The sequence below is a fragment of the Mesoplodon densirostris genome, chromosome 2 (assembly GCF_025265405.1).
Source record: "Mesoplodon densirostris isolate mMesDen1 chromosome 2, mMesDen1 primary haplotype, whole genome shotgun sequence".
Lineage (NCBI taxonomy): Eukaryota > Metazoa > Chordata > Mammalia > Artiodactyla > Ziphiidae > Mesoplodon > Mesoplodon densirostris.
Window position 1 is genome coordinate 184,174,816 of NC_082662.1, and position 20,805 is coordinate 184,195,620.

General features: G+C 41.6%; 1 protein-coding gene across 1 annotated transcript; it reads left to right on the forward strand.

Moving 5' to 3' along the window:
* The first annotated feature begins 2,024 nt into the window (after positions 1 to 2,024).
* RGS13 (regulator of G protein signaling 13) lies at positions 2,025 to 19,130 on the forward strand. Its single transcript, XM_060088672.1, has 4 exons — positions 2,025 to 2,089; positions 5,321 to 5,382; positions 17,652 to 17,818; positions 18,945 to 19,130. The coding sequence occupies exons 1-4, from the start codon at positions 2,025 to 2,027 to the stop codon at positions 19,128 to 19,130; spliced, it is 480 nt and encodes a 159-aa protein (XP_059944655.1).
* The last annotated feature ends 1,675 nt before the right edge of the window (positions 19,131 to 20,805 follow it).

The following is a 20,805-nucleotide window of genomic DNA, read 5'->3' on the forward strand; positions in this document are numbered from 1 at the left end:
TCTTCCCGGACCGGGGCACGAACCCGTGTCCCCTGCATCGGCAGGCGGACTCTGAACCACTGCGCCACCAGGGAAGCCTGGGAACTGAGAGTTTAATTAATATGCCCAAGTTCACACAGCTAGTAAGAGCCTGAACTCAAGCATATGTCTGTTTGGCTTCAGAGCCCAGGACTATTTTCATCCACCCTGTCACCTCTCAGGAACTGCGGGACTCCCCAAAACTCTAGTGCACCCAGAAATTACTTTACCTTTGCTGTGCTGCCGACCTCCGTGGCTGGTGCACACTAAGACTCTTCTGCTTTTGTCAAACAGGTGCATTGAATTTATAAAAGAAAATATGATGACTTATAAACAGACATGAACTTTAGATACAAAGATCACCAATGTGTGCACATAGATCTAGTAGATCAAGTGAGGAGACGATGAGATATAAAAACGATTGTTAGGGCTTCCCTTTATGCCCATGTTTACCTTGAGGTTGAATCTCTTCTACCTGAACTTGGTTCCTCTCCTTCTCCCACCGGGTAGAGTCAATACCTCAACACGTTCGGACAGTTCCTCCGCTGAAACATCTGAAATCTATCCCCTTCCCAACACTGCTACTGCGACCTTCCTCTCCGAAGCTTGTAACATCCCTCACCTGGACTCCTGCAGTCACCTCCTAACTGGTCTCCCTCATTCCACCCTGGCCGCCCTACAATCCATTCTGCTGCAAAACCAGTTTCAAATGTTAACACGTCTATTCCATGTTTTAAGACCTTCAATGACTTTTCAGCTTCTTACTGTGAAACTGATGGTGTGTAAGGCCCATCGTGCTTGGCTTCTGCCTCCACCCTTAGGACTGCATCTCCCACCACGTTCTTGCTGCAATGAACACTCTGGAGCCTTTCTCTCCGAGCTCTCTCCCTGCCATACTCTGGACTCATGTAGTGACCACATTCCTTTCATTTCCTCAACGAGGACTCGACCCATTGCCTCCTGACCTGGGCCCAGGCTGCCTCTCGCCTTCACTCAGCACATCCCTGTACACCCTGTAGTTCTAGCTCAGCTACTGCTTTACCAGGATGCCTTCTCTAACCACCCCCGGGTCCGGTTAGGTTCTCCTCCCATGTGTACTCATGGGCCCCTGTACTTTCTGTTGCAAAGCCCCCACCACGTGAATTTTCACTGCTTGTTAGTGAGGATGGGAAGAGGAAAGACAGGACCTAGGTAGACCCCCGGCAGCCAGAACCTGGTACATAACAAGTGTTCAACAGATGTTTCCCATGAACCAGTAAAGACTGATATAAAACTCACTCTTTATCCTGAATAACTCACTGCAGATAAGTGTGAATATATATTTAGCAAAGCATTTCCGACTCTCATTGTGAAGTGTGGATTTAATCATTTTTAACAAATGTTTGACGTTTTTTTCCTCAAAGTCCTGAGTTAAAAACCTTCTATGCCATACATGGTCGATAAAGCCTGGGCTGACTAACCTCTACCTGAATTTTAAAGTCAAAGTTACACTGACCAGAGGGGGAAAGCCAGGTAAGCAACACTCCACTCAGAATCCGCCTTTAAAAAGGCTTATTTTTTTATTTGGCTGTTTACACTATTTTGTTTGGCTAATTACAAAGAGGTCAATTCTTGTTCAGTATATCGAGAGATCTTTCTATAAATAAGAGTTATCCAAAGTGGGAAGACTTGGGAGTTGGTGAATTCATTGCTGGGAGCCCCTACCTGGAAAGTTTTTCAGAGAGCTGTATGTTTTGAAAGCTGTTATTAGAGAACGGGTGGTCCAGATGAGTTCTAAAGTCACAACTCAAAGCACCTATATTCCTGTAAAATATTTATGAGATGAGTCATTTTATTCTCTTCCCTCCTTCCCATCCCCACCAGTGGGTGTGTTCCATTAACTTCAAGAACCCATCCTTATTTTTTTATGATTTATAACTTTGTCTGTTCTTTAGAAATTGACTCTAATATATAATCATTTTAAATCACTAGATTATACTAAGTATATGCTGCATTTCTTTAGAAAAATGAGCAGGCGGAATTGTTGGATTTGTAAGATGTGCAGAGATGACTCTAAGAGGCCTCCTTCAAAGTAAGTAGCATGTAAATTCTATTACCATTATAATGTATATTTATCACATGATAAGTAGGTGTATGTTTATTCAACTGCTGTCTTAATATATTTTGCTCAGAAAGTAAAATTTGCATTTACATGTAATTCCACTAGAAGGGCAATCATGCGTTACACTAAGGTTCCATTTTCATTATTCATGGTTTACACTTGAGAATTCAGCAAGTTTAATGTTTTTAGAGAGTCTTTTATGAACAAATATTCTTAGGTTTTTTTAAGTCTTATATTGTTAAAATTTTATATGTTAAAGTGAGATTCTTTCATCCAAAATATTTACATGGTTCAAACCCTCTATCTACAAAGTGCCAGACCTTCATCTGTGGTTGGAAGAGGTGAGACTGGAGGGGTAACCAAATGCTCACCAAGCTCCCAGGTCTCTTCTACATTTTGCCATAACTCAAAATGAAGCCATTCAGATGGGGCCAGTGGCTATATTAAAATGGAAAGCGGAATGCCTGAGGAGGGTAGCAAACCATTTGACTGGATTTGCTCACCTTGAAGAATCCCCAGGCCGAGGATCCCTGTTAGGTTAGCCTGAGAGCCTGACCTCATCTGCATGGAGACTCAGTCGTGGCCACACATCCCTGCTACAGTCGGAACTCCTGGTATGTAGGCTCCCACCCTGAGGTATCCAAATATCCAAAAATGCAAACCAGCTACTGTGTGTTTGGAGGATGCGGAGTCTCCAGTGGTGGGTGGGAGAGACAGGAAGACCCAAAGCTCAGCATTTCAACTGACCAGTTGAGGCTGCTGAACTGCACAGGCCTGTGTGAGAAGGAAGACGAGAAGGCTGGTTTGGGAAGAGCTTCCTTCTCTTCTGCTGATGATTCGCATAGAGCATCACCATCAACGCTCGCCTTCCTTCTACCTGCCCTGACACCCACCATCAGTGCCGGCGAAGGCTAAGGAAAGAGAATTCACATGCCTCACAAACCAAGAGATGACAGTCATTTGATAAGTGCTTAATGTTCTTGACCTAACTTAATTTTCAGGGTAATTTTGTGGATAATAAAACTGAAGCTTGGAGATTTTAAGTTAGACCAAAAGCTATTAAGTCCAGCACAGAAATCAGAACCCAGGACTGTCAGACTCCAAACACTCCTCATTCCTCTCTCTGCAATGTTGCGATGTCTCAGAATGCTCCCGTATCTGTTTGGTACCTGCTCTCTCTCTGTCCAGAAGAAAGGAGGGGACACAAAAGTGGAGTCTGTTATTAGAAACTCCAGTGGATGAGGGGACAAAGGTGTTTAGAATTACCCTAAGGGAAACTGGTAGCCACGGGACAGCATGAAATTGGTGAAATACTCAGAAAAAATTACAAGCAAAAATGGGATTCAACCAAAACTAAATTTTACTTCACAGCTTTACCCCCAACCATAATTACCCCAATCACAATGCATCTCCATAAACTCACGACCCTTAGAGGCACAGGTACTCCCTTGTCAACAACCACCAACACCAAACTTTGAGGTAACCCAGGACAGTGATGGTATCTCCTCTCACACTGTAGCTTTTCTTCTTTCCTATATGACAGTTAGGTCTGCAGGACACCTTGCCAAGCACTTTTCATTTCGATGGATTGGAAAAGGTGATTTTAGGTTTCTGTTTTTATAGTTCTAATACGAGAAAGGAACAAGGAGTCTGACACCGTTTCATGGAAATGTTTGCTGAAAGCAATCTCAACGGCAGTGCACTGTTAAGCCTCAGTGCTGATGCAAACAGTCCATCTAGAACTAGCAAGTACCACCTGAACTTTCAGAAAACAAAGGATATTTGACCTTTCTAGGACTCCCAATATTTTTCTATGTCCCAGGTTACTTTTTAACCTCTTTAACTAATCTTCTTTCGTTGTGTTAAGTACCTGCTAATGCAGATGGCTGTCCCCTCAACACTGAGTACTGAGCTAACTATACCAGGTGACAGCCAATGGGCAGTGCTTGCTTGTATCTATAGTGGCTTTTGATTAGATGTGGTTATTAAAAATAGGAAAAATAAGAATGTATCATAAACCGAATGGCAATGAACGGACTGAGTATTTTAAAGGAGGGAAAGAAAGTGATTCTGAAGAACAGTCGCTTACCAATTCACCTCATAAAGCCCACCAAAATGAAAGAAATGAAGTCTTGAAGCCAGTATCTTCCACAGATATTTTCAAAATGGTAAACAGCCTTTTTCATATGTTTAGGTCAAATGTAACTTGACATATTACTCACAGTGATAAAAACTAAAACTGTCAAGGTAAAAAAATATAGAGCAAATAACGGACCAAGAAAATATTTATACATAATAAATACAAAGTTATGTGTGCCACTAGGTTTTGTGGATAAACTCTAAGAGTCTAATAGATAAATGAGCAAACACATTGCTGGTGGCAGCGGCATACAACGTATAACCCTTTTAGAAGCATTGATTCTACTTCTGTTAATCTCTTAAGGAATTACCTTGACTGCGGGCATGGCAAGCCTCAATGACAGCTGGGTTATATTTGGTTTTATTAGTGAAAAATTAGAAGTGATCAACACACTCATTGAGAATAATTATGTAAACTATGGAATGCCCCCTTGTAGAATACTTCATGGTCACTATAAATGATACTGACTCCCAGTGATGATAAATTTACAATTACACATCTAGAGATAAAAGAATATTTCCCTAATCAAAAATATAAATAAATAAATTTACAACTATAAATTATAACACTATAAATTGTGAAGACGTAAAAGGCTTATTAAAAGGGTATATATACATATATATATGTGTGTGTGTATATACATGTATATACATACCCCACACACATATAAAGTATGCACACACATATGCAGAGAATGATTACTTCTTGGTTAAAAGCACACAAACATGCATACAACCAAAAAACTAAAAAGAAATACATCAAAATATTAACAATGGTAATCTGGGCCACAGAGATTATAAAACTCTGGTTCTTTATCTTTTAAAATTTATTTTATCAGATTTTCACGTTTTTTCTACTTTTATATTTTTATAATTCTAATCACTTAGAAAGTAAAAATAAAACGTAAAAGATCACTGGGAAATAAATTTCCATCCAAAACTACACACAAATAGAGTATAACTATATTTGGGCATTATTTTCAAGAAAGCATATTCCTATTTAGTTCAGAAAAAGCTTGAGAATATTTTAGTGCAATGAGCACCTTTTGTTTCTTTTCAAAGCCTTACTCTGGAGGAAGCATTACAGTGGGCCCAGTCTTTTGAAAAGTTGATGGCTACGAAATGTGAGTATCATGTACATATCATTTTTTAATAACTAGCCAGTTTTATTCTTGGAGGAAAATGAGGGAACTTGGTGATGTATGTTTGCTGCGCTTCTCATAGCCTTCTAAACAGCAACTGCCACGGTTAAAAAAAGAAACCTGAAAATAGTTTGCCGTGTCAACCAGTATTATTTTCTTTGGTGTTAATTAAAGCAAGATTAGTCATTGTGAACATTTATTCTTCACAGGTATATGTGTAAAATCCCTTGGAAAATATGCTTAAATAGTAATACATACTGAAATATACTGCCTTCCTGTAGCTTTCTGAAGTTATAATTTTAAAAAAAACTAACAATTTCCTCTTCTTAGTGCCCTGAGAAGAATAAATTTGAGTTTTGATATTCTAAAAATCCTCAAAGTTTGCTTCTAACTTTATCAGTGTCTGATTTAAGTGGGACTTCATATAAGTCCATATTTAGTTATATATAAGTGTCAGAACTCAGATGGTATAAATGGAAGGTGATAGCAGTGGATGTGAGGAAGATAAAGTCAGAGGCTCAACACAAGACATAGGAAGGAGCAGTCAACTGTGTCTGGGGTAGGAAATGGGGAGGCTGTAGGAAGTGATAAACACCAGAAGACAGGCACAGAGAAAAATTAGGGCGCACTCAAAGAAAATTCCTCTGTTTGCTGAACTTGGTACTTTTTTCAAAATGCAGTTTGTTCCCCTCCAACGTCTGCTAATGATTTGCTCTAGACCTTTTTTTATTTGAGATTCCCTGTTAGCTTCTCTGTGAACGTTTAATCTGTTTACATCTATTGACTGTGGGAGGGGAGTTAGCTGTGATACCCAAGGTTTAAATTGGCAGGGGTGCCAGCAGTTATCCTGGGCAGGGGGCTTTCTGTCCCCCAAGGCTCACCATGTTCCTGGGGTCCTGCCTGCTCCTCTCGACTCAAGGGCCCCCCCCACCCTGGTTCGGAGACAGCTGTCGCCACCTGGCCTCGAGGGCCATGGCACAGGTGCGGAGCCCTGGCGACTCCTACTGAAACACCTTAGCCAGCCGGCCTGGCTCTTATTCCACGGCGCCCACAGTGCTGGGACCCACAGCTCCAGGCTCTGTCACCACCTGAGGGCCCACCTCAGGTAGCAGCCCTTCCCAGTGGGCACTGAAGGCCACGCTTTCTCTGACGCCACCATCCCCGCCTCTCACTTTTCAGATGTACCTCATAGTTTGTGATCCAGTTTGCCAGCATGATGGCAAATTTTAAGATATGTATCCTTTTGGTCAATTTTAGGACATCGGTATAGGAGGAAGAGACTAAAGTGTATGTTCAGTTGGCTATCCTGGCTGAGCCTCTGTTAATAATTCAGAGTTCGTCCCAACCCCCAGTAATCCATATTGTGCGGCATTGCCAGATTAATCTCCCTCTTGGAGTTTATTATTCTTCATCTGCAAAACAGCATAATATCATGTATCCTTTCAGCATTCCTGTGCAGGTTAAATATACACCCCCTCGCTCAATGCCTGATACAGAGGAGACACACAGTGACTGAGAGTTATTTCTCTTAGAAATAAAGCTTGTCTTGAATAGCATGGCTTTTTCTCTGCTGCCCACCCCAAAGTCCAAAATCTCCAACCTGGTTTTCAGGACTCTATACCTAACCTGACGCACTTTCTAACCCTTACCTCCAGCTCTGTCCCCACACGTGACATGCCCTTCCGCCCCTGTGATGCCTGTCCCGTCTTCTACACGTCCAGCTCTCCTGGTCCAGACTTTTGCCTCTCTGTCTCCTCTATCTACTCTGCCCATCCTTAAAGGTAAAATTCAAGTTCCACTTTCTCCTCTTGAAAACCTCCTGGAAATATTTTTCTCTCTCTCTTCTATTTGATGGTATCATTATTTACTTTGCTTCTAATTATAGCAATTTCATGTACTGGGTTTTTTTCCACAGCTGCTTTCTCACTAGATTGTAAATTCCCTTAGAGCACAGATCACTTCTCATCCACCTTTCATCTTACCTCCCAGAGGCCGAAATTGTGCTTTGTACCTAATGGGCATGCAATAAATGTTCAATGAATAAATACAAGACAAACATTAGTAAGAAAAGATCAAAACGCCAAACCAGATTGTGTAAGAGTTTCTGTGCCAATCCTGGCAGCCTCATAAACTAAGTGAATAAAGTTAATTACTCAGAAAAAAATTTCAAGTGGGATCTTGGCTAGAATTAGCAATTTAGAGATCTAGCATCATAAGAATAAGTAAAGTCTAAAGAAAAGATGAGGACAGGAAGACAGCATACTGCTCTTTACAAAAATCGCCAAAAACAGGGTACTAACCTTACCAGAAATTGAATTACTGTGAAATTCATGTAAAAATTCAACAATCATGTAATAAAAAGGTGATAAAATAAGTCATTCTATGGGACACACAATCAGAAAGATAAAACTAAGAATACAAACATTAAATGTGCCAGAGAATAGACTGCATTTACATTAACCAAGCACAGGAGTAAAACGCATCCTCTAGCTAAGACACACAGATGCCTCCACACAGATTAAAAAGCAATTTCTAAGAATATGTAGTTCAGAAACCCACATGGCAAAGATTCTCACAAGAGGCAAATTTTGAGCTGGGACTTAAATGACTCAGATTGTTGTAAAATGATAGAGTTCTGACTGTAAGTACTTTAAAGATAGGAAACGGTTTTAAAAGAAATAAGTACAGTGAAGACAAACGAGTACTTCTTTCAATGAAAAAATGTAGTGTGTAGTATTCCTCGGGATTTGGTGTGAAGACTGGTCTCATTAAAAAAATCTCCACAATGAATTAAAGAGAAAGTACCCTGTAGAAGTTCCAAGTTTATAGATGATAGAAAGTCCTTCAAGTTTCCAAACATCCAAGATTTTAGGAAAAAATTATTTTCAAATGGGCATAAAAGTAGTAATAACTTTTTTTTAAATTTTATTTTTGGCTGCATCGGGTCTTCATTGCTGCCAGCGGGGGCTACTCTTCGTTGCGGTGCGCGGGCTTCTCATTGCGGTGGCTTCTCTTGTTGCGGAGCATGGGCTCTAGTCACGCAGGCTTCAGGAGTTGTGGCAAGTGGGCTCAGTAGTTGTGGCACGTGGATCAGTAGTTGTGGCTTGCAGGCTCTAGAGTGCAGACTCAGTAGTTGTGGCGCACAGGCTTCGTTGCTCCGTGGCATGTGGGATCTTCCCGGACCAGGGCTGGAACCCATGTCCCCTGCATTGGCAGGCAGATTCTTAACCACTGCGATACCAGGGAAGACCAATGATCACCTAAAAGCTGAGGACTCTACAAACTGGAAAGGTCAAGACTAAAAAATAATTACAATCAAAACTTTGATTAATCAAGGTTTTAAATTTGATTTTGATTAAAATATCAGAAAAGAATGCCAGAAAAGAATGCAGAAGGCTCATACGTAAATAATATTCTTTGGCCAAATCTCAAAAGATGAGGATAGAGGTTTCCCACTAATATCCGAGTAAAGTATGCTTAATATAAATAAAAATAAGTTTAAAATGTCAACTAATGCCCTTGGATGAGTCATTCAATCCTTCCATGTGTCTGGCTGACCTTCCTGGCACTGGACAGTATACAGTGAAAGAGGCCTAGAGGGTCACTGTGCTCAGCTCGTGTGCACCCCCTAGAGGGAGGAGAGAGACAAACAGGAAAGCCAACTAATAGCTTAATTAATTCCAGAACGTAGTAAGTGCTTTGAAGAAAATAAAACCAGGTCGTATTACAAAGAAAGACAGGAGTAAGAGGGAAATTCAACGGGATGATTAGAGACAAACTGTCGGAAGGTGTAAAATGTGAGCTCAGAACTGAATGATGAGAAGCGGCCAGCCATACTGGGGTCTGGGGGCAGAGCGGCCCAAGCAGAGGGAAACCGTGTTCAGAAGACCCTGAGATACGAATGAGGTTAGTGCCTTCAATTAGCCAAAGAAATGCAGCCTAACAGGAGCACAGGGCCTTACAGGCCACATGAAAGGCCTTAAATGCAAAGTAACAAGCATTAGTGTGCTTTGAGAAATACCCTCTGAGGGTGGGGAGGGCAAGGGAGGGGAGGAGATGAAGAGATACAAACTACTAGGTATAAAACACAGAAGACCCAAGGATGCAATGTACAGTATAGGGAATCCTGTCAATGTTTTATGATAACTTTATATGGAGTATGATCTATAAAAATATCAAATCACTATGTTGTATCCCTGACACTAACATAATATTGTAAGACAATAAAAGAAAAAATCAATAAAAGTACGCACTCGTTCTCTTCTGAAGAAAAGAAGCAGAGAGACTAGTTAGAAGGCTATTTCAATAAACCAGGTAAGACTGGAACTCAGTAGGGAAGACAAAACCTGGAGTAATTAGCATATAGATGCTAATCGAAGCCATGGCCCTATGAGTTCACTTAGAGGGAGAGTTCAGAGACAGGTGAGCAGAGATCCAGATGTGGAGCTTCGATGCACACCAGTATTTCCATATCCAGGGAAGAGAAGGAGCTTGTGAAGGAGATGTTAAAGGAGCATCAAGTGAGTGAAGAATGACAGGACAGCATATCATCACGGGAGGCAAAGGAGACAGCGTTTCAGGGAGGGAGGTGTGCACTGTGTCTAAGGCTGCCGGGAAGTCAGGTAAGACGTGGAAGGAACATGGACCATCGGGTGGGGCAACATGACGTCAACTGTGCCAAGAGAAGAGCAGCCTGGGGGGCACGGTGGAGATGGACTGGACAAGAGGAAGCAAGGCAGACGCTACAGGGAATGATTTACATAGATTTTGCTGTGAAGTTCATCAGAGAAAAGCACAGAGACTGGAAGGAAGCGTGAATGCGGTCCACACTGGGCGTAAAGAGTCAGTAGCTGTTATTGGTTTTACCTGGGAAATAAAGCAGCATATTTGCAGATGACGGCAACCATTGGAGAGGAAGAAACGGATGACACAGACTAGAGTGGAGGCGACTTTAAGAGCAAAGGAGCAGTGCAAGGCAACAGGGAAAGCAAAATCAGGTGGGAGCCACAGGTGAACTGTTTGGCCCCCCCAAAAAGCAACTGGGATCCCTTCCTCTCAGGAGGAGAGTCGGAAAGGGCAGGTCCCAGCGGAGGTAGGTTGGTTGATTTGGTGGAGAGAAGGCAAGGGAATCTCCACCTAATCAAACCTGTGTTCTCAGCTAAATTTGAAGCAGGGTCGTCAGCAGCTGAGGAGAGGATGAGTTGCATTGTGAAAGGAGGGGACGGGAAATAGTTGCTGGAGGGCTGGAGAGCCACAATATTAGGGGAGGACGGCAGGACGACAGGGCGATGCTGGGGGCCCATTTTAAAATTTGCAGTGGTGATTTCAAGTGAGAAAGCACAACTGCGTATTCTTCCACGGCCTGTTGTGTGCACTCCGGCACAGACACAAGAGCAGACATACAGTTAAGCCCTTCTGGATCGGAAGGGGTTCTGAATCCCAGAATTTGCATCAATCTTAAGTTTGGCCAACATCATCCTTAAATGTACTGAACGCTTCCCTCCCTTTCTCAGCGATCACAGTCACCATGGACAGCCTTGGAAATGCCAGATGGAAAGTGCAGGATTATCGCAGTGCTGAAGGCACCGCAGTGCATCACGGCAGAGAGTGGACACCACAGGTCACTGAGGGACATTGTTGTTCCCTCCTGTGTGTCCCTCGGCTCTCCTCATCCGTGAGATTCCATGCTGCTCACTGGGGACTGGCAGCTCCCTACACCACCCTTTAGTCTCAGCGCCGCTACCCACAGCTGTTGCCATGGCTCCCCTCGCCATCCCTCATAATCCCCATGCTGCCATGCCTCACCCTTCCCGCCAACACTTTTGTCTTCTTTAACTTTTCATGCATGTCCTGACCTTGCAGGGAAAACAACAGAACAACAACAAACCTGGCCTTTTGTAGACCTCAATGTTCAGTTAGTACATTTTCTGTCTCGCTCTCAAGAAACCAAAAAGTAACAGCTTGCCAGTATAATCCTCTGTTCTTTGGTGCTCCCTGGATGCTGAATAATTAGAGCCTGCCTCTTTAGTTTTCAAAATCTACAGACAGTCTCTTTAAAATACAGAAGCACGGGGCTTCCCTGGTGGCGCAGTGGCTGAGAGTCCGCCTGCCGACGCAGGGGACACGGGTTCATGCCCCGGTCCGGGAAGATCCCACATGCCGCAGATCGGCTAGGCCCGTGGGCCATGGCTGCTGAGCCTGCACATCCGGAGCCTGTGCTCCGCAACGGGAGAGGCCACAACAGTGAGAGGCCTGCGTACAGCAAAAAAAAAATAAAAAATACAGAAGCACGAGGGATCCAAAAGCCTAGATTAACAAACGTTTCTTTACTGGGTACCTGTTATCCGTCAGGCAGCACGTAGGCGTGGGGCATGCAAAGGTGAGTGACTGCAGTGCTTGTTCTCAAAGGGCTTGCAGGCGAGGGGAGAGTAAGAGAAGTAAATCAACCAACAGAACAGACTGTGGTACAGAGGGAGATAAATGAGAATGAAAAAAAGTGTGGACTAGGTGCTGTTTGTCAACTGACAGGAAGCACTTATCTAACCTGCTGTGGGGACAGGGGCTTCAGAGAGATTTTCTTCAGAAACTGAGATACCAAACCTGAGTCTTAGATCAGGGTATAAAGCCCGCCACACAGAAGCAACTGCATATACAGCAGCATGGCAGTAACACACTACCTGGCCAGGAAGAGCAAGGCGCAAACCAGGAAGGTGTTCAGGCATGACAGGATGAGGTTGGAGAGGTAGACAGTGCGGTATCCTCATGCGCCCTGCAGCCACTGCCTAGAGGTAGGGGTTTTACCATTAGAGCAATGGGGAAGTTTGAAGGCTATAAATAAAGGGCCATGGCCAGATTTTCGTTTTACAGATTTTTCTCTAATAAGAGTGCAGAAAAGATTGAAAGCAGATCAGATGGATGAACTTAGGCTTTTTCAGATTAGATATTTTACAAATATTCCCCCCAAATCATAAACAAAAGTAACATGTAAAAGTAAAACAGAAGATAATGCCATAAATAAAACAGATAGTGTCTTTAATATACAAAGAGACCTGGAAATTCAAAAAAACAGTAACAATGCAAAAGAAAAATGGACAAAAAATTTGAAGTTCACAGAAAGAAAAGAAATGGTCTGGAATAAAGAAAAAATGTTTAAGCATTAATATTTTTAAAACACAAATTTAAATAAGTACAAGTCACTGGTTTTACCCAATCTGATTGGGAAGGAAGGAGTGTGTAGACATGTCAACACTGCTATTACTAATGAAAAACAATGAAATATTTCTGATAGCAATTTTACAATAGGTATCAAGAGTCTCCAAAAATATTACATCATCAATCTAGTAATTCTACTCTTTTAATTCTAGGGAAATAATTAGAGATGCAAAGATTTATAAACCAAAACGGTCAATGTAGAATACTTTACAACATATAAAGGGGAAATAATCTAAATATTCGATAATGGTAGCACGGCTAAATATAATACAGTGTAGTAGTCACACAATGGACTATTACATGACCTTTAAGAGTAAACAGGAGAAAAAAAAAGAGTAAATAAGAGAAAGTGTTTGCTACACCATATTAAGTATGAAAGAGTGATACAAAATTGCTTTCATTGTATAATGCCAATAAGGTAATTTGAGAGTGTGTCTGTATTTGTGAAGATGAATGAATACTGTTTAGGTAGCAAGTTAAATGAATACTGTTTAGGTAGAAAGTTAAACATGAACAAAGGACTGAAAGAGTGAAAGGAAATATATCAAGTTGTTAACAAATTTCTGTATTTAAGTTGCTTTTATAATAATACAGCAAAGAGAAGTTAGGAGAAAAACCAGAAATGGTTAATATCATACAAGGCAAACCAGAGAATTTCAATAAAACAGACTTATTTTAAAACTGCACACAGAGGCTGGTAGAATTATGGAATTCATTTTCCCCAGTGGTACATATTAAAAATAAAATGGATTTAACATAATTTTAGACACTTTTCTGGTGGCAGACTGCCACACAGCCCATTTTTAGGATTTAATGCATGCCATGAGCCTTGCCGCCTTGCAGAAAACAATCCTGGAATAGATGGGGCACCATTCTGACTCAGACAAGAGGAATGTCATGTTTCCTTTCTATTTACATCAAGATACCAGCATGTGTCACCTTGTGTGTCATAGAAATACTAATTTCAGTGACTAATTTGTAAAGAACACACTAGAGGGGCTTCCCTGGTGGCGCAGTGGTTGAGAGTCCGCCTGCCGATGCAGAGGACACGGGTTCGTGCCCCGGTCTGGGAGGATCCCACATGCCGCAGAGCGGCTAGGCCCGTGAGCCATGGCTGCTGAGCCTGCGCGTCCGGAGCCTGTGCTGCGCAACAGGAGAGGCCAGAACAGTGAGAGACCCGCGTACCACAAAAAAAAAAAAAAAAGCACACACTAGGGAGTCCCAAAGGCACCACTCTCATTCTTCAAGGAAAAAGCATACACTACGTGTGACATAAACCTAGCTCTTCCATCTTCTCAGTTTAATGAGCAATTCTCCTGTTTATCCCTATTACTCTGCTCAAGCAGAATCACGGTCTCTGGAGCATTAGTGCTCAGAAAGGAGCATCATTTAAAACCTCAGATCGGGCCGCACTGGGCTGCATCGCCTGATTTGGAAAAGGCTTTCCCCCCTTGTAATCCCCTTGTTGTATGAGTCAATAGAAATTCTAAAGTGAGCAATTCAGTTCTGACTTTAATAACTGCTTGGATTCCTGGAACAGTTTCTTTTTCTTTTATTTAATTAATTTATTTATTTTGGCTGTGTTGGGTCTTTGTTGCTGAGCGCGGCTTTCTCTAGTTGCGGCAAGCGGGAGCTACTCTTCCTTGCGGTGCACGGGCTTCTCATTGCGGTGGCTTCCCTTGTTGTGGAACACAGGCTCTAGGCGCGTGGGCTTCAGTAATAGTGGCATGTGGGCTCATAGCTGTGGCTCGCGGGCTCTAGAGCACAGACTCAGTAGTTGTGGAGCACGGGCTTAGTTGCTCTGCAGCCTGTGGGATCTTCCCGGACCAGGGCTCAAACCCGAATCCCCTGCATTGGCAGGCGGATTCTTAACCACTGTGCCACCAGGGAAGTCCCCCTGGAACACTTTTGTACAACTATTTTCAGCTGCTTTACTTACATAACAATTAGCCTAATGAAGACAAAATTCTATAAAACATACCAATCATGTGAGCTGCTTGTTCTACACACCAGAGTCCTATCCGTAATATCAGACAAGTGCAAGCGGTCCAGGTTAGCTTTCACTAGGATATGATACAGTAATATGTGGTACTAAAATCTCACTAATCTACAAGAAAGGTGCATTTCTTGTTCATGCTACACAATGACTGGGTCAACTGTAGCTCTGTTGCAGGTCTTCATTCTGGCCTTCAGACTAAAGGAGCAGCTCTTCCAGAATGCATCCTTCTCACGTTTTTTTGGGGGGTGGGGCGGGGAGCAAGCGCAGAACCACCTGATAGTCCTCCTGAAGCCTTCTGCCTGACCTGCACATGACACTGTGCGCAGGTGTCATTGGCTGACACAAGCCCAATGAGCAAGGCTGAAGTAAGTGGGACATGAAAGTACAATCCTCCTCCAAGAAGGGCAGGAATAACTGAGAACAATACCACCGTCTACCGTATCGGGTATCTATAGAAAAATACATGTGGCAACACACGGATGGGTTCATCAGCAGAGGACTCGGGAATGTTGAGAACTGCTGAACCCTTCGGCCAGCCCCAGAAGACCCCTCCTCCACTCAATCAGGAGGGAAGTCAAAGAAGGCAGATACAGATGCAGGCAGCTTCTAGAATAAAAATCCCTAAACATTTTACTATACAGTTAAGCTAAACATAAATATAAACACAAATTTGGAATAGTATAACATGTAATCTAACACTGGTTTCCAAATTATCCCCCCACCTGCCCCCGACCCCATCCGCTTAACCCATGCAAGCAGCCTGGTGGCTAAGTCTCATTCCAGGATCTGTAGATTTCATCTGGTAGCTTGTTTTTTTTCCTATTCCATAACTCATTTATTTTAGGATCCTTATTTTCTGTTCCTAATGAAGCACTCAGTCAAAATTTCTCTAAGTACAAAAAATTGCTTTTTATTTTCTTAAATAGGATTCTAGTTCTTTCAATACACACTGCAAATTACTGGCTTCCAGCTTCACTTTTATGCCAGAAATGGCTTTCTGTTTTGATTTGTTTTGTTTTTTTGGCTTGCCTACCCATTCAGCTGTTTCTCTAATAGGAATACCAATTGCTACATCTGCATTCTCTGACCCCAGCTTTCTGTGTCTGTGATGAGGTGAGGCACATCTTAAAGTTAATTGCTGTGAAAACAAACTTCTTGTTTTAAGTGTAAGGTAAAGTATATGCCCCCATTGGGTAGAAATACCAAATCCATATCCTTTCCTTGTTACATCTTTATACAAGCCCTACCCCCATCTCGTCTGTCCTCTCAATTCAAACAATGCTTCTTTTGCACCATCTCTCACCCAATGGCGTGAAGGCTACACTTGCTCCCATGATACTAATGAACCAAGCTCTAATTTTGTGTCTTCCTAGGATAGCACATTTCTTGCAGATCACCAGCTTTCCCCAACCCTAATGCCTCCTTAGAAGGTGTTATTAGAATCTGCCTCTGTTTGAGTTTTTCTCTTGAATACTGAATACCTTAACTGTTGTCTTTATTTTTGTATCAGTGGTGACAGAGCAGTAGAAGCCAAGGAGTCAAGGAGCCTGGCTTTCTGGTGCTGGGAAACTCATTAGATCCAACCTCTAACATGAAGATCTAGGAAAATAGGAGTTTACTCACCATTGCTATTCCCTCTGATTACTATTATTTCTTGTAACGGTTAACAATACTAAGATATTGTTAGTCAAAATCCTATGTTTCATCACGTGTTCAATGTGCCTACATACACATTTCTGTCGCTATTGTTGGGAAGTTACGTTGTCTTATCATTTAGCAATTCAATTTCTCAGATATGCCAAGAGACTTCCTAGTCACCAAAAGAAGTTTAATATTTTTCTCAGAGGGTTCATCTTGAATCTTGAGAATACTTGATCCCCCCTCAAAGATTCTGATTAATGTGTTAGATTTGTGAAAACTCACTTAACCCTCTTCTTCAAACACTGGTGCCCACAAAATAGTGGCTCAATTGGGAAAGTTCCTCCCACACGTTTGCCCCTATCTTCCCACTTCAGAAAAGACCAGAGCTGAGGATGACCATCTCTGGCATCAAGTGTCTCTTAATGGTTGTTCTGCACATCCTCACTGTCCTGTTCTGGATTTTTTTTTTTTTTGCGGTACGTGGGCCTCTCACTGTTGTGGCCTCTCCCATTGCGGAGCACAGGCTCCGGATGCACAGGCTCAGCGGCCATGGCTCACAGGCCCAGCCGCTCCGTGGCATGTGGGGTCTTCCCGGACCGGGGCACGAACCCCTGTCCCCCCAGTCGGCAGGTGGACTCTCAACCACTGCGCCACCAGGGAAGCCCCTGTTCTGGATTTTGAGGTAGGTTCCAACACCCTATCCGAGTTCCATTCCCTGCCTCGTCCTTCATTTCTGGTGTGAACCATAAACCATGGATATGAAGTTGAATTGTTCATTATCCATGTTCTCCTGCTCTAATTGGATACGAGAAACATCCCGGGCTATACAGCCTGATCAGTTTATCACTTCTACATGGTCTGGACATTTTCCTTTCAACCCTGACCTGCCTGTTTAGATTCTAAACCTTGCTCTTACCCTCCAGTTTGTACTGAGGTTTTAGATTTTTCATGTCAGTTTCATGATCAGAGCTCTCTCCCACTGAGGCCATTTAAGTCCTGTTTCTGCGTCCTTGTGACCTATTCCATCCTAGACCCAGCCACACTAGTGGGCATTTTGCTCTGAGTAACACGGAATGAAGGAATGACCCCACCACTAACTGGCACTGTCAAAACATGCTTCAGAGGCATAGATGTAACTGAGATGTAGGGGGTGTGTGTGTGTGTGTGTGTGTGTGTGTGTGTGTGTGTGTGTGTGTGTGTGTGTGTGTGTGTGTGTGTGTGTGTGTGTGTGTGTGTGTGTGTGTGTGTGTGTGTGTGTGTGTGTCATTATATAATACTCACTTGTTAAGTAATTTGGGAGCTCTGATTCAGATGTTAGTTTTAAACTGCATTGCATATTGTTCAGATATTTTTAGGATGCTGACCCAGGAAAATAAACTGATTTCTCCTCTACTTTTAGATGGTCCAGTAGTCTATGCAGCATACTTAAAAATGGAGCACAGTGATGAAAATATTAAATTCTGGATGGCGTGTGAAACCTATAAGAAAGTTGCCTCACAGAGGAGCAGAACTTCTAGGGCCAAGAAGCTTTATAGGACTTACATCCAGCCACAGTCCCCTAGAGAGGTAACCACACCTGACAATGCCAGCAACCGGAAATCAGTACACCCCAGGAAAGCGTTAGTGTCTGTCAAGCACATGTATGTGCCAGTACTTTACATCCAGTACCTCCTATAGTGTTATGTACTCAGTATTGTTAACCTTATTTTACAGATAATAAACCTGAGAATCTGAGAAGTTAATTTAACTTCTTCAGTGTCACACAGCAGTTAAGTAGGAAAGTTAGGCCTGTCTGGCTCCAAAGCCTCTCCTCATTAAGTTATCTTAATTCCCAGGAAAGTGGAAAAAAAAAGAAGTCCTTGTAAGAACTGACTCTACTACAAGAAACAACAGATAGCACCGACGTGGTGACTTCCCCAGTCGGGGTGGGCAAAGGGTGCCATCACTGCTCACCTTAGTTTAAAACCAGCAAACCCAGCAAACATCCACACCGACATCCCTGCCAATCACTTACAACTGGAGAAAGGAAATAAAGAGTCATGAATGAAACGGACACCCTGAGACTCCTCCTGGTGGAGAGAAAACGAGGAATGAACATTCTGGTCAAGAGGAGAAGGGTGGAGGGTGGTTTATGAGATTCCTGTCTTTCAGGAGAGTCCAACATTATTGACTTATTTCTCAAAACTCTTGTCTGGAAAATACTTGGTTTATTGAATAACCATTTCTCTCCTCTATTTCTCCACTCCTCTTCACTTTCTTCCCATTTCAGGGCATAGTCAGTTAAATCAACATTCATGACTGTTAAGGAAGATAAACTTCAAAATAGCCCCAATTTCCCTTTTCTTTAAAAGAGGCCTCCATCTCATAAACTCTTTGCTTGCAGACTCCACTAACAAACCACTTGTATCTGCCTAAGGAAGCAACGGTTTCTGGTATTTCCCTGGTCTTGGCCCTCATGTTTTGTGGGGAGTTTTTTTTTTTTTTTTTTTTAATCTGGGATGTGGAGTTGGATGTTTACTTTTTCAAAAGCAAGTAGCTCATCTCTTATCAGTCTTTTAAGATACCAATGAAACTGCAAACAAAATTACCCTATTCCACTGAAAAGGAGAGGAGGAAAAAAATTAAACCTTTCTATTCCATTTTCATCTTCAATTATGCCTACTTATGTTCTACATGTAATTTCACTTTTCAGATTAACATTGACAGTTCGACAAGAGAAACCATCATCAAGAATATTCAAGAACCCACTCAAACGTGTTTTGAAGAGGCTCAAAAAATAGTGCATATGCACATGGAAAGGGATTCCTATCCCAGGTTTCTAAAGTCAGAAATGTACCAGAAACTTCTCAAGACTATTCAACCCAACAACAATTATTGACCATCACTCAAAAGTTTAAATTGAAGATGGTATACTGAAAGTCCTGGCTTTGTGCTTTTAATATATTAAAAAAAAAATCTGGGCTTCCCTGATGGCGCAGTGGTTAAGAATCCACTTGCCAACGCAGGGGACACGGGTTCGAGCCCTGGGCCAGGAAGATCCCACATGCCGTGGAGCAACTAAGCCCATGCGCCACAACTACTGAGCCTGCACTCTAGACCCCACGAGCCACAACTACTGAAGCCCACGCGCCTAGAGCCTAAGCTCTGCAACAGGAGAAGCCACCGCAATGAGAAGCCCATGCACCGCAACAAAGAGTAGCCCCCACTCGCTGCAACTAGAGAAAGCCCGCGTTCAGCAACAAAGACCCAACTCAGCCAAAAATAAATAAATTAAATACATAAATTAAAAAAAATTAGAAATGGAGTAGGAATGAAATAGAAGAAATCAAACTATAAATTGATTTCTAGTTCTCAAAGAGAAACAGATCCTGAAAGGATGGACTACAGAACTCTTATAACATGAATGATACAATTTATGGCATACCTACATAGCTCACTTAATATATAAGGAGAAGGAAGGTCTTTCTTCATGACAACAGTGTGATAAAGTTTTTACTGTAGAAATCCAACTAGATGAATGTTTTCTTCTTAATGAAATTTTTCTGTCATAATGCACAGATCAGTTCTTTAAAAACTGTAGCTATATGAGTTTTGTCTCTAGCGTGAATGTACTTTTTAGATAGAGTGCTCGTAATAACTTTAATTAGTAGACAAATTTGGTACTCAAAGTATAATCAATTGTATTATATCATAAGCCATATAAAAAGATGTGTGCTTGAGAGATATTTTACCTATAAAATCTTCCTACTATTACTTTCATAACTGAACTTCTATATTGCATATATCTTCTACATGTGAAAAATTCCAAATGAGTCTAAGTTATTTAAATGTATGAATTTCCTCATGTATTTTCATACTTATATTGCTATAGGGTAGAAAATTTGGTTCCTATATTTCGAGGTTTTTCTCCTCACAATTTGAATCCATCATGATGGTCTTGATAATCAATAAATCCAAATATAAACTAAAAACTTTATAAATATGTGATTTTTTTCAAAGATATGATAAAGTAATTTTTCCAGTAAAAGACTGTTTTTATCTTCCCTGTCATAGAAGCTTCTTAGAATCCGTCAGAATATTCCAGAGGAAAGAACTCATGTCTGTTTCACTTGCTTTGTTCAGCACATAGCACAGGATAAATGTTCCTTAGTAATGGATAAATATTCTTTACTTTTGATAAAGAATAAGATACTTAAAATATTTAATATCATTTTTCCAAAGAATTAACTGTAGGAAATTTCTGATCAAGATTTTTAGTTTTAGTATGTCAGGTCTCAAATTTGACTGAAATAGCATTACTATTTTAAAATACCTATAAACCTAAGCTGTATCACATGAAGATAAATATTAACTGGAATTATTCTCATTAAACAAAGAATTATTATAATATAGAATCAATATTCAGGGGTTCATTTCTGGGAAAGAGAATTAGCTGTGCAGGAGAATATTTTTTGTTAAAAAGTATAAAGCTGATTAATGGGGGCTCTAGTTACTTGTAGAAGGTGTTACCACAGTAGTCCAATTTTATCTAATCCACTGAATTTATTTCTTTT

Bases quoted from the DNA above. Each gene is read 5' to 3' on its own strand.
- RGS13 (XM_060088672.1), top strand. From the start codon at position 2,025: ATGAGCAGGCGGAATTGTTGGATTTGTAAGATGTGCAGAGATGACTCT. The intron at 5,383-17,651 runs GTGAGTATCATG...CTCTACTTTTAG, and splicing joins AAAGTTGATGGCTACGAAAT to ATGGTCCAGTAGTCTATGCA. The intron at 17,819-18,944 runs GTAACCACACCT...TTCACTTTTCAG, and splicing joins AGCCACAGTCCCCTAGAGAG to ATTAACATTGACAGTTCGAC.